Source organism: Zeugodacus cucurbitae, chromosome 4 (assembly GCF_028554725.1).
Source record: "Zeugodacus cucurbitae isolate PBARC_wt_2022May chromosome 4, idZeuCucr1.2, whole genome shotgun sequence".
Taxonomy (NCBI): Eukaryota; Metazoa; Arthropoda; class Insecta; order Diptera; family Tephritidae; genus Zeugodacus; species Zeugodacus cucurbitae.
Window position 1 is genome coordinate 54,119,476 of NC_071669.1, and position 12,609 is coordinate 54,132,084.

The window sequence follows — 12,609 nt, forward strand, 5'->3', positions numbered from 1 at the left end:
TAGTGTACCCTCCCTTGCAAGCTTAACCGGTTGGACCGATTAGTCCCATGTAATATATGATATGAGTCTTGATTATCACTTTAGTGGGATTGCGGTCGCAACAATTTAAGTTGGAATGGAAAGGAAGGCTAATTGGTTCCCTATATCAGTGTCAGTTTATAAATTTTGTATTTTTCTTCATTCTTTCTACACTATAAAACGATTTTCAGCTCGATTAGTAATTTTATAGGTGTGGCAGTGAATCGATTTCAACTTACTTTTGGCGTTAATATATTGTGAGAGTAAATTTTCATGTATTTTATATATATACTTACATAGAAAGTAGATAACTAATCGCATCGAATGAATCATTCTCAACCGCCACATGCAATGGCGTATTGCCCGCATTATCTTTAGCATTGAGATCTGCAAGGAAGAAGTCGTTGTAAAAGTATTAAATATTAAAAATTCTCTCTAAAAATATATAATTTACTGTTAACCATAAAAATATAAATTTTATAAATTTGCCACCCACCTGCACGCTGATCATTTATGTAACGTAAAATATTCACACGATTTCGTGCTGCTGCCTGATGAGCTGCTGTGCGGCCCTTGCTATCCCTTATCGACAAACGTCCATTATCCGATTGATATAGACGCTTGAACTCATCCAAATTGCCTGACTCTGCTGCCTGTAAGCAAAAGAAGAAATATAACAAATTACTCAAATGTAGATATTTGACTAAGAGAAGCTGCCATAAAGGCCTTATACTCAATTCGCACGCTTACTATGCTAAACAATATGAATTATTTAATATAAGTAAATATGTTTGTATACGATTATTCCAAAAAGGTAGCCCACCTTAACCTTTTGTAATGGCTAGCATGCAGGCACATAATTCATCATAAGTTCGACATTTAACATTTTAATATGCTTATTGCATACATTATTCACATGAAATCGCAAGCAATAAAACCGCGTAGGAAAAAATAATAAAAAAGTGTAAATGCAAAAAGTGGAAAAAGAGTTCATGAAATCGCAATAAAAATTTTAAATATTTTTTTTTCGCCAAATACAATGTATGCTTAAACACTCTAGGGCACCAGTGCGTATACGTAACCGCTTTTTCTTATTACTTGCCCTCTAGCGATGAAAAGCAGTCGTTCCAGCTAAATCATTTATCTAAACGATTTTAATTAAATTTTCATATTAATTTTTTTTTGCTTGCTTTGCACAATAGAGGTATAGACATACGCATGTACTTAGCTACTAATATACATTATATATTCATAGGTATTTCAGTAAGTATATAAAAAAATATTTCTTACGCAATTTGGCTTATTAAATTTTTGTGTATCGGCAATATATAATATAAAAAACGAAATTCTTTACCTAATAATATCAGGTGATAGTGCATTTTTATACTCTCGCAACAAAATTACTAAGAGAGTATAATAGTTTTGTTCACCTAACGGCTGTATGTAACACTGAAAACTAAAGTAGTTAGATATATATATATATATATTTGGCGTAGGAACCGCTTTAAGCGATTATAGCCGAATCCACCAGAGCGCGCCACTCATTCCTCCTTTTTGCTTTTTGGCGCCAACTGGAAACACCAAGTGAAGCCAGGTCACTAGTAGTTAGATATAGAGTTATAAAAATCAAAATGATCAAGATGGCGAGACGAGTTAAAATGATGTCTGTAAAAATTAAGATATCTTTATGAAAGTTGGTACTCTGGGCGAAATCGGACGACTGCCACGCCCACAAAATGGTGAAAATCGAATACACATAAAGTGTCATAACAAAGCCCTAAATAAAGCTATAAATGTAATTTTTTGGTACAAAGGATCGGACTATGAAGCATATTTGGATGTAATTTTTTGTGGCGTGGCTCCGCCCCGTACTAAGTTTTTTGTACATATCTCGTAAATTACTAAAGCTATATCAATCAAACTCCCTATAGTCATTTATTTTACCTTATACAATAAAGAAATGGAGGAAATCGGATTAAAACACCAGAAACTTCAAATTACATTATAAAGATGGTACACTCAAATTGGTATACAAAATTCTAAGTGGGTGTGGCTCCGCCCATTTATGGCTCAAAAACCATTTCCCAGAAACTACTCGACCAAATTTCAATGGAATTCGATTCGTAATATTTTCGTATTTTGTTATGAAAATAGGCCAAATCGGTTCACAATCATGCTACTACCCATATACCAGAACTGTGATGTCAATCTGAATCGTTTACTTTACAATATATTAAGGTTGGCAAATATCTCCCTTCCGCCCTTCTGTCTTTTGAATTTCGCGGCTGTGTATAAAGCGCTACAGAGCTCGTATCTGGCAATACTATAAATCTTTGAAAGGTCTTGACATAATCTACAAAACGACACTATGCATGATTAGTTTGGATATTGCGTTCAACAGAGTGGGTGAAAACGACACTATGGATAAGCCAGCCGGCGGAGGGCCTGTGACGACGAATACCGATCAAATCATGGAAAACATCGAGTTAGACCGGCATGTGGCATCTCGTGATATCACCCAGGAGATGGGAGTTAATCACCAAATCATTTTAAACCATCTGCAGAAGGCTGGAAGGAGAAAAAAGCTTGATGTTTGGGTGCCGCATGCTTTAACGCAAAAAAACCTTCTGGACAGAATCAACGCGTGCGATATGCTGCTGAAACGGAACGAACTCGACCCATTTTTGAAGCGGATGGTGACTGGCGACATGAAATGGATCACATACGACAATATCAAGCGAAAACGGTCGTGGTAGAAGGCCGGTGAATCGTTCCAAACAGTGGCCAAGCAGGGATTGACGGCCAGGAAGATTTTGCTGTGTGTTTGGTGGAATTGGAAGGGAAGCATCCACTACGAGCTGCTCCCATACGGCCAGACGCTTAATTCTGCCATCTACTACGAACAACTGGACCGCTTGAACCAGGCGATCGACCAGAAGCGTCCAGAATTGGCCAACAAGAAGGATGTAGTGTTCCACCAGAACAACGCCAGACCACACACTTCGTTGATGACTCGTCAGAAGCTACGGGAGCTCGGATGGAAGGTTTTATCGCATCCACCATATATCTCGAACATAGCGCCAAGTGATTACCACCTGTTCCTGTCCATGGCGAACGCCCTTGGTGGTGTAAAGTTGAACTCAAAAGAGGCTTGTGCTTAGATATCGGAACAGAACTTTGCAAAAATACTGCATTTATAGTGTGGCATCGCTTTTTCTTCTTCTAAAAAGCGTCGAAATCGAACCATAAGTTTTTAAGAACCCATGTATCGAACATGAGGACCTCAATGCTTCTAATAAATTTGTTTACTAAAATCTAGGTAAGTCTCTCAGTTCTTTTTAAGAAATCCGGAGGGAATATTTTCCTTCTAATAATATGTGTACGTGCCAAAAATGAGTGAAACGGGATATAACTTCTCCTAGCTCCAATATACTTAATATTATAGTTTCCAAACTTTCAATGGACTTTATAGCATATATATGCCGAATATGTGAGTCAAATTGTGTGTTATATTAATAAAATTAAATAAATAAATTGCGAGAGTATAAAATGTTCGGTTACACCCGAACTTAGCACTTCCTTACTTGTTCATATGAAAGTATTTCAAATAAAATCCATGAACCGTTATGAAACAGTCTAACACATGCAGTATCTACCTTTTGTTTGATACCCTCAATAAAAGCCACCAAAAGTAGGAAGGGAAGCATCTCAAAAACATATTGGCTATGAGTTTTATATATTTATACAATATATTCATAGTCATCAAACAATTAATTATATATTTGCTTTGAGAGAAATCATGCCGCATTCAGTTGGCAATTCAGGTTTAAGTTTAATTAATCAAAAATAACTACTTCTGAGGATATATGTACATATGTAAAAGGTCTTTCTTAGTTTTCTTATATAATTAATGAAAAAATAAAATATGAAAGCATTGAGAAAATTTTAATTAAAGTAATTCTGAATAATATTTACTAATAAATTAAATGCTAATAAATCAAATGTAATAAATTCTTTGTTTGTAAGAGAAATTCTGCTTGGGCGACCATGGCGTATACGCAACTTTTTCTTATACATCTACTATGTAAATAAATATAAAATTTCTACAAATCTTTTAAACGAATTAATTAGTACACATGTGAATTATATTTACAAATTTTATATTACAAATATTTTTGTTGCTTCAAATTTTAATTATGGAAAATTTTGCGCAAATATTTATGTACAAATTCCTTCTATATTTCCATAGCCATAACTCCTTCACTTAGCATACCATCGATGCATTTATTTGTTGAGCTAACATTTTTGACTTTAGCATACTGGCGTTTAGGAGAAAAGAAAATTGCAAAGCGCCTCAAGCATTAGTATAGTAATTAGCTACCATAAACTTCCAACAGTCGACCACACACGCTGAAAATATATGATACTCCTGCGAACTGCTCTGAACTGAAGAACCATTTTTATTTGATGCATATGCAACACACAACTACTTACTTATGTATAAATAGAATCACATGGCATACATACGTACAAATATAATAAAATTTTATATTCTCCTAAGTGTGATATTCTGTCATCGTCGGTCAGCGAGTTCGTAAGGCTTCTTTGCTCTCTTGTGTGGCTGATTGGCTATTTGTCAGTTTGTTATAGAGAGTGCTTGTGCAAAATTAGAAAAGGAGGAAGAGAGAACTCTTGAGCAGTTAACCGCAAGTGCACTTATTAAAATCAGCAAATACAAGGATATAAAAATGTCTAGTAGGGTGGCACAACTCTATATTTTTTGTATTTTAAGTAATAATAAATGATACCTAGACACTCACTTCGACTAAAGTAGCACTAGTAACTAGCAAGAAAGGTTGATAAGATAATAACAATAAATAATAAAGGACTGATAGATAAAGATATATAAGGTTAGAGAGCTATAGAGATACTAATCAGATTCAATAAAGTATGCGGACCTTAAATGTGTCCCACAGCTGGCGATAAAGGCGAAAGAGCTCTCAATCATTATTTATTTTATGTTTATTTTCTTTATAATATGATAGTTAAAGTCTAACCTGTGGTTTTCAGTTTGCCAAATTTAATGATAACAGTACATATTTGCTGACATGTGTCTGCACTGTTTTTTTTTTTACCAGGTTGTCAATTTGCCTCGAAAAGTATAGCCTTAAATTGTTATAGACAAGTAAAATTCAACCGTTTATTATTGGTTTGACAAGACTGTCATTAAATTTGACATATTGGAAACCATGCGGTACAATAGAACCGTACAAATATGTAAATTCCCTGATTGAACATAAGCATTTGAGGCGTTATCAAATGAATATAATTCCCCATTGTTCAAAATATATTTGAAATCATTGAAAATTAAATTCATATTCTTTTTTAAAACATCTCAAAATTTGCGGAAATCAAAATACATATGTACTTATGTCAAAAATACGCAATTTTTTTAAAAGGTCCATTGCTTGTGGTGATAAAGTCTCCATTATAATCAACTTAAAAATTGTATGAAATATTTTTTTTAATCCAATTGTTTGCTTAGTTTCATTTTCGAATTATTTATTGTTTTCAGGATCTTTTAGTTGTTTACAATATCTTGTTTGCGCCCCACTCTAACGTATTATTTGCAACCACATAAACTTGGAGTTGCAACGCTGTCATTCAATTAAAGTTCAAACGAGAGAGTAGAAAAATTATTAATTATTATTATTAAAATGCACAGTGATTCCGCCATAGGCCAAAAATCAAAAAATCCATCGCACGGTTTTTGTCAAAATGTATACAGATGTCTTCTAAATTGTCCACACTTCCTATTTGCAAACCTATTTTATGTAGTATTTAGCAGAGTCTTAAGGTAATAAAAGTGTCAAAGTTGGGTGCGGAAAGTTGCGGATGTATTGCAATCGTCAAAATAATAATGCCCTTTGAATTAACTATTTTTAAGTTCAAACTCATAATAATTGGGCTAAAAAAGATTTGAATGAAGGATAAATCGTCGTTATTTCACTCTGTGTACGGTTTACTTCTGGAGACATTTTATGTTTTTGTTCCAATTATAATGGCTGTTGAATGGCAGTGAAAAAATGAACTGTATTGAATTGGTTGATAATTTGCTATTTTCCTACATGATTTTTTTTATAAGATACTATTCTTATAGGTTGAATGTGGGGGTTGGATGGGGAAAACTATAACGACAAATCATGTTCAGGTTGTTTATTGCTTTCTTAAATGTTTTTACAAAGCCTTACTGAAAGCTTTGCCGCTGCGACCATGACCATGAGAAGTATTTTTGCGCATGATTGCCATATAATGGCAATTACTGTTCTATGGGAGCTATAGGACCTAGTAGTCCGATGGGGCCAATTTTTTTTAATATATATTTAAAATATTTTTCTAGATTTTTGGTGAAAATTTCATAGCGATATCTCAACGGGAAGTATTTATGACCGCGCCTTCATACAAGCCGCACCACTGTGAAATGGTACAAACAAAAAAATTAAGGAAAGAAATTAAAAGATATGCAAACAACTTATCAAACACAATAGTATAATTAGTGGCAATTGTTGAAAACTAAATTAAAATTTATGTCTGAGAATGCAACAAAACTTGGCTAAAATTATTATGCCAAGTTCGCTTTATACTTTAAAAGCCTTTGATACATATTTTTGCAATACAAAACTCTTACAGTTACTTAAAGTTGCCAGCAGTTGGTGTCTTCGCATGCTTGAGTAGCTGCAGTTGACATTTTGTCCACTTTCTTGTGACCTGATACATTTTTTATATAGTACATATGTACGTACATTTACTACGCATATCTCCAAGCGCTCTCATATGTACAAGACCGATATATTTATGGTAGTTGTAAAATGATTTTCTTGTTTGTGAAATGATAAATCGAAAGCTAACAAATATATTCGCGACGAAATGCTCGCGATAGTAGTAATCGAAAGAAAATACAGTCTTTAACTTCGGAAGTTAGACGTATTCTTACGTACAGTGATAATATGTTCAACTGTTTGCGACGAGGAAGAAAATGTATTCTGTAGGTTTAGTGGTTTTAAGGTAGGAATATGGGGAAAAAATAGTGCCAATCAAGTAGAAATTTTTATTTCAGAAATGCCGTCTTATATAGGAAAACAAATTGAACACATCGAGTGTAGGGCTCTAATATTTGCTCACCCTGCTAGGCGATATTTCCCCATTATTATGATACATATGTACATATTTCTTGATAAAGGAAATTTCATTGTCTTTCACGGATGGATTCTTTTTTTCCACATAACATATAAAGAAAATACTAAAATCTAAAAACTTCTTCTTCGAGTATCCTCAGTTCGATGAGAACTAACTCCTTCAATATAGATGCTACCATCTCCTACTCCACTGACGATATTCAAAACTACATCGATGGGTCGGTATAGGAAGTAAACAGACAAGTTAGTATTTTGGTGAAAGAAGTTTCAAAGGCTTCTTAAATTCTAAGCAGCATACACATTTTGCCAATTATGAATAACATCAGTATTTTACCGATTGAGTTGTTCTGGAAACATCAATTAAGTTGAACTCTTATAATGAACCGTTTTTATACTGAAATAACGAATAAAGGGTCTATAACGAAAATAATTTTTACAAAAATAATTCTTGGGTCCAGATCTCCATATATGATTATATTTTACTTGTTTTTGTGAGGTCATTTGAAAAGTGAGGGGTACAACAGAAATCCTCGGGCTATTGGTGGTCTCAAGAAAATTTGTATACTGAAATTATCTGAAATTATGGCTATATCGCTGGAGATTGTTGTTGTATTAGAAATTATTAGATTAGTCTCATTAAATAAAAATTTCTCAAATATAAAATTATATTTCTTTTTGGTCATGCAATGTTTAAAAACTGACCCAAACAGATAGGACACCCTGTATTTTGTTCATATGGACGCTACATCCTTTATTATGCCAAAAAAAAAAAAAGAATTTTTCGTTTAGTTTTCAGAGAGTTCTATTTTTTAACCCCAAGCACGAGTGTTGATTGCTTTGGTGCATACGTATCACCATACATAAATAACATATGCAGAAATTGATTTTGCTCCTTCGCACGTTTGCATTTGGAATTCCCTTTTTTGCCATTTCTCTCTGTTGTTCAATACTGCACTAACGATGCTGAAAACAAAGTTGCGTAATTGAAGTCACTGCCATTGGATACCATGTGCCGTTGTTTAGCCAACTTGGTGGCACAGCTGAAAGGCTGTGGCCGTTGTGTCCCTGTAACCACTGCAATTCCATCTTACCTATTAGAAGAGTTATGATTTGACTATTGCATGCAATTAAATGACTGTTCTCCGTCTAAAAAGAGGCGTATATGTATATGAAAAGTATATAGTGGTAATTGTGCTGGTCTGATTGAGACCCTTGAATTCTATATGGACGGTGTTTGGTGTATAAATTGGCATAATTGTCGATTTGTATGCCGAATCCACCAGAGCGCGAGTTACCATCTCAACTCCCTTCGAGATGATACCACCACGGATAGGTGCCGGAGTTACCAACTCAACTTCATTTGAGATGATGCCACAGAAAAGCCACGACGAATGATGCGACTCAAGCAAAGCGGGAACTACCGTTACAGAAGAAAAAAAAAAGAAACCTAGCGAGAGTGACGCGGCAGCGACGACGAGTCACTTGATTTTTGAATGACAGATAGGACAGTGGTCGTGCCTATCGGTAACTCGCGCCATTCATTTCTTCGTTTTTCAGTTTGGCGCTATCGTTCCATTGTCTGCGGTATTCTCCGTTGCCAATGTTCTAAGGGCCTTGCGCAAAATTTTCCCCACGAAAACTCTTAGTGTCGTCTCATCGGATGTTGATATCGTCCAAGCTTCTGCACCATAAAGCAGGACGAGAATGATAAGCGACTTCACTTTTCAATTGCCTACTCAGTCCAAAGTAGCACCTGTTGGCCAGAGTGATTCTGCGTTGGATTTCGAGGCTGGCATTGTTGGTGTTGTTAACGCTGTGTCTGACGTGGGGGCTTAGACGCGAGTGCGCTGACTGTTTGTTTGATGACAGGAGATATTTCGTCTTATCCTCATTCGCCTCCAGACACATTTGCTTCGCTTCCTTATCCTAACGGCGCGGTGGATTTAGAAAGGTACAATTGCTCAAGACCCTGAAGAGGCGCTTTTGAAAAGTCCTAATTTCATACATGATCTTGAAATCATTAAATAGATTGGTCGAAATATTAGAACAAATAATATTCCTTTTCAAATTTGCTTCAGAGAAGGAAAGGAAAAAGGAAGAAGAAGTTTTGAAAAGAGATATATACTTAATAAGTATCTGAGTTAAGAGAGATGAGATTATCAAGAAAGGAATTTTCGCTAGTCATACTAAAAGTAAGAAGTGGTGAAGTTTAGAAGAATGCTTTTCAATATCTTATTGGAAAAAAATAGAATATTTTTCGAGGAATTCATCGCTAGATCTATACATTAGAAGGTCGTGTAAGAAGGATTTTCAACGGGACTCTACTTCTAAACATATCTCTCCACATGCTGTCCATGTACTCATCTATCTCTAGGTCTCTTACTATTTTCTATAATTTATGTTATCCCATAAGTTGAGTCTCCTACTCCGCGTATAGTGTTGTTGACGTAATTAAACCCAACGATAGGCCGCACATACAGCTTAAAAGGAAAATAGCGGAATAAAGCGCTGACTACCAAATCGGCTGGAAAGTTTGGCATGGTGCTGTTGCTTTGGTTTGTCTAAAAACTGCATAAATTTGCACACATACCCCCAGGTCTAGTCGCATATTGATCAACGTTATCGAATGTAATATGCCATACTTTTTTGTAACCGGAGCAAAAAAAAAACCGGTCATAAATCATAAATTTCCGCTGAAAACTCTTCATTGCACACATCAATCAAATGCGCAGTGACTGCATGAAAACAAGCAGAGATTCTTGGCTCTAGCAACATATTGCGCTCGTTGTTGTTGTTGCTAACCTTCTACACTTGCTATATATCATACATATGATATTTGTTCGTCCCGCTAATTGCTTAATATTATTCGTATTTACTTTACAGTTATCTAGGCACATGTATCGCATGATTATTTGACAAATAATTTTTTTTCTATAAAATTTTTTTGAATTTTTTTCAGCTTTGTTTACCTGCAGTAAATCATCAGGTCGTATTTTTGGTGTTGCCTGCATCCGCAACATTCGTGTCCACTGTGTCGAGAGTTTTAACGGTGCTGTTATGCTTAATTCGGCGCCACGCGCACAGCCATTTATTAAACAACGTAGTGGTCTTACAACAACATCACGTTTTGATGTGTTTTTCATTTTATTTCACAATCCTGATTTGATACCGAGTATTTATGTACTTGTGTATGCGAGTTGAACCGTTTAGTTTTATTTAATTTAGTTGGACTCTCGTTGTGTTTTGATTATTTATTTGTTGTTGTGTAATACATATTTTGGGAGTTAGTCACTATTTATACAAAAATTTTCAATTTTTAGGAGTCTTTTAACATTTATTTGTTTCTTTGGTTTTTTGTTTAAAAATATTTTTTTTTGTATTTAAAATCGTTTATTTAAAAAAAAAATATTTCACAAAATGTACCGTTAATTTAATTTTTACCTTATTCTTTGGGTTGTTGTAGCTTTTATCTGGAATCCAAAATATGATTTATGATAAATATTCTCACTATAATGCTAGAATTATCTGCTACAATTTCAAAGTAAGTGACGAACTTCATTCATTCAAGTCGGTCTTAGTAATAGTTTCGGGGGTATGCATAGTCATTTTATAAACGCTTTTTTCCAAGTTGTGCTTTCAAAGTCAGTTGTCAATAGTTCCCGAAAACTACTCAAACTATTTTAATGCAATTTGGTACACATCTTCGATATACAATGTACAAGGACTTGGAAAAATTTTTTTTTATACTCTCGCAACAGAAGGTTCTAAGAGGGTAATATAACTTTGTTCACATAACGGTTGTTTGTCCTAAAACTAAACGAGTTAGATATAGAGTTATATAAATCAAAATGTTCAGAATGACGAGACAAGTTGAAATCCTGATGTCTGCCTGTCCGTCCGTCTGTCCATGCAATGGATAACTTGAGTAAAAATTAAGATATCTTGATGAAACTTGGCACAAATATTCCTTGGGACCATATTGTAAATGGGACCATTGCCACGTCGACAAAATGCCGAAGACCGAAAAGCTATAAAGTGTCATAACTAAGTCATAAATAAAGATATTAAAGAAAATTTGATACACAGGGTTGCACTAGGAAGAGACATATCTGGATGTAATTTTTTTTAAGTGGGCGTGGCCCCACCTCTTAATAAGTTTTTTGTGAATATCTCGCAAACCAATAAAGCTATATAAACCAAACATTCTGCAGCACGATTAAAATGTATATAATTGGATAATAACCACGCCCACCTCCCATACAAAGGTTAGGTTGAAAATTACTAAAAAAAATCACTTACATAAAGTGAGTTACACTAACGGAAAACGTCAGAAACACTAAAAAGAAATGGCAGGGGAGAGCTGCACTCAGGTTTAGAAATATTCATATCTCAAAAACTTCTCAATCGATTTCAATGAAATTCGGTACATGATACTTTCTTGACACACTGATGACACGGATGGAAAATGGAGGAAATAGATTCACAACCATGACTACTTTCCATATAACTCAATTTTGAAGTCCATCTGATTCATTCACTTTATAAGATATACATAAGGAACCGATGAAGATAGCGGAATAAAACATTACACAAAGTCATCCGTGACTTCACTTATGAAAAAATTGTCGAAATCGGACTATAATTTTTCAAGACCCCGGATATCGAACATGAAGAACTCAGTGCCTTAGGATCATTTTTCGCCGAAAATATTGGTAAATCTCTCAGATATTTTAATGTAATTCAGAGGAAACTCTTTTCTTCTAATAGTGTGTCTCTGTTCTAAAAATTATTAAAATCGGGTCATAAAATCTCCATATACCTCATTGTAGGTTTTTCAAAAGTATCTTCTCCTAGCTCCCATATACCTAACTATAGGTTTTTCAAAAATACGGTGGGCTTTATTCCGCATACATTGGTTAATATGTGAGATATCTTAGCAAAATTAAGTGAGCGTATAGTCCTGGATATAGTGTACATTAATAGTGAAAATGAGTGAAATCGGTTCAAGAATTACCCTAACCCTCATATACTATATATGATGGTTTATGTTGTTCTATTGGACTTTATGCCAAATATATGGCTCAAATTGTGTGTTATCTTAATAAAATTACATCAATAAATTGCGAGAGCATAAAATGTTCGGTTGCACCCGAACTTAGCCATACCTTACTACTATTTATTTATTTAAACTTTTAAAAATTTCAGTAATTTCTTAATAAAAGTTTAATTTTTAATACCATAAATTGTTTTAAATAAATATTTAATTTTTATTATAAAAAAATTATTGAATTTTCCCGGAGTGAACCCCATTTAGTCCCTTAATATAACTGACTTCATTTAGCGCTGACTCTTGTTAGCTTTAGGCGAGAAAATTCTTTCATATTTTCAAATTCAA

The 12,609-nt window shown here is 34.3% G+C and overlaps 1 protein-coding gene across 10 annotated transcripts in view; it reads right to left on the reverse strand.

Annotated features, from left to right (window-relative positions):
* Positions 1 to 12,609, reverse strand: part of LOC105211081 (transient receptor potential cation channel subfamily A member 1) — a 60,454-nt gene that overhangs the window by 24,433 nt on the left and 23,412 nt on the right. For 7 of the 10 annotated variants that reach the window (XM_054229114.1, XM_054229110.1, XM_054229113.1 and 4 more), the window contains 2 exons: positions 515 to 671; positions 315 to 405 (listed from right to left, as the gene is read on the reverse strand). In XM_054229114.1, coding sequence (XP_054085089.1) covers positions 315 to 405; positions 515 to 671 — 248 coding nt within the window. Of the gene's footprint in view, positions 1 to 314; positions 406 to 514; positions 672 to 10,183; positions 10,506 to 12,609 lie in introns of those variants that run through there. The other 3 variants (XM_029039509.2, XM_029039510.2, XM_011182352.3) reach the window with 2 other exon arrangements.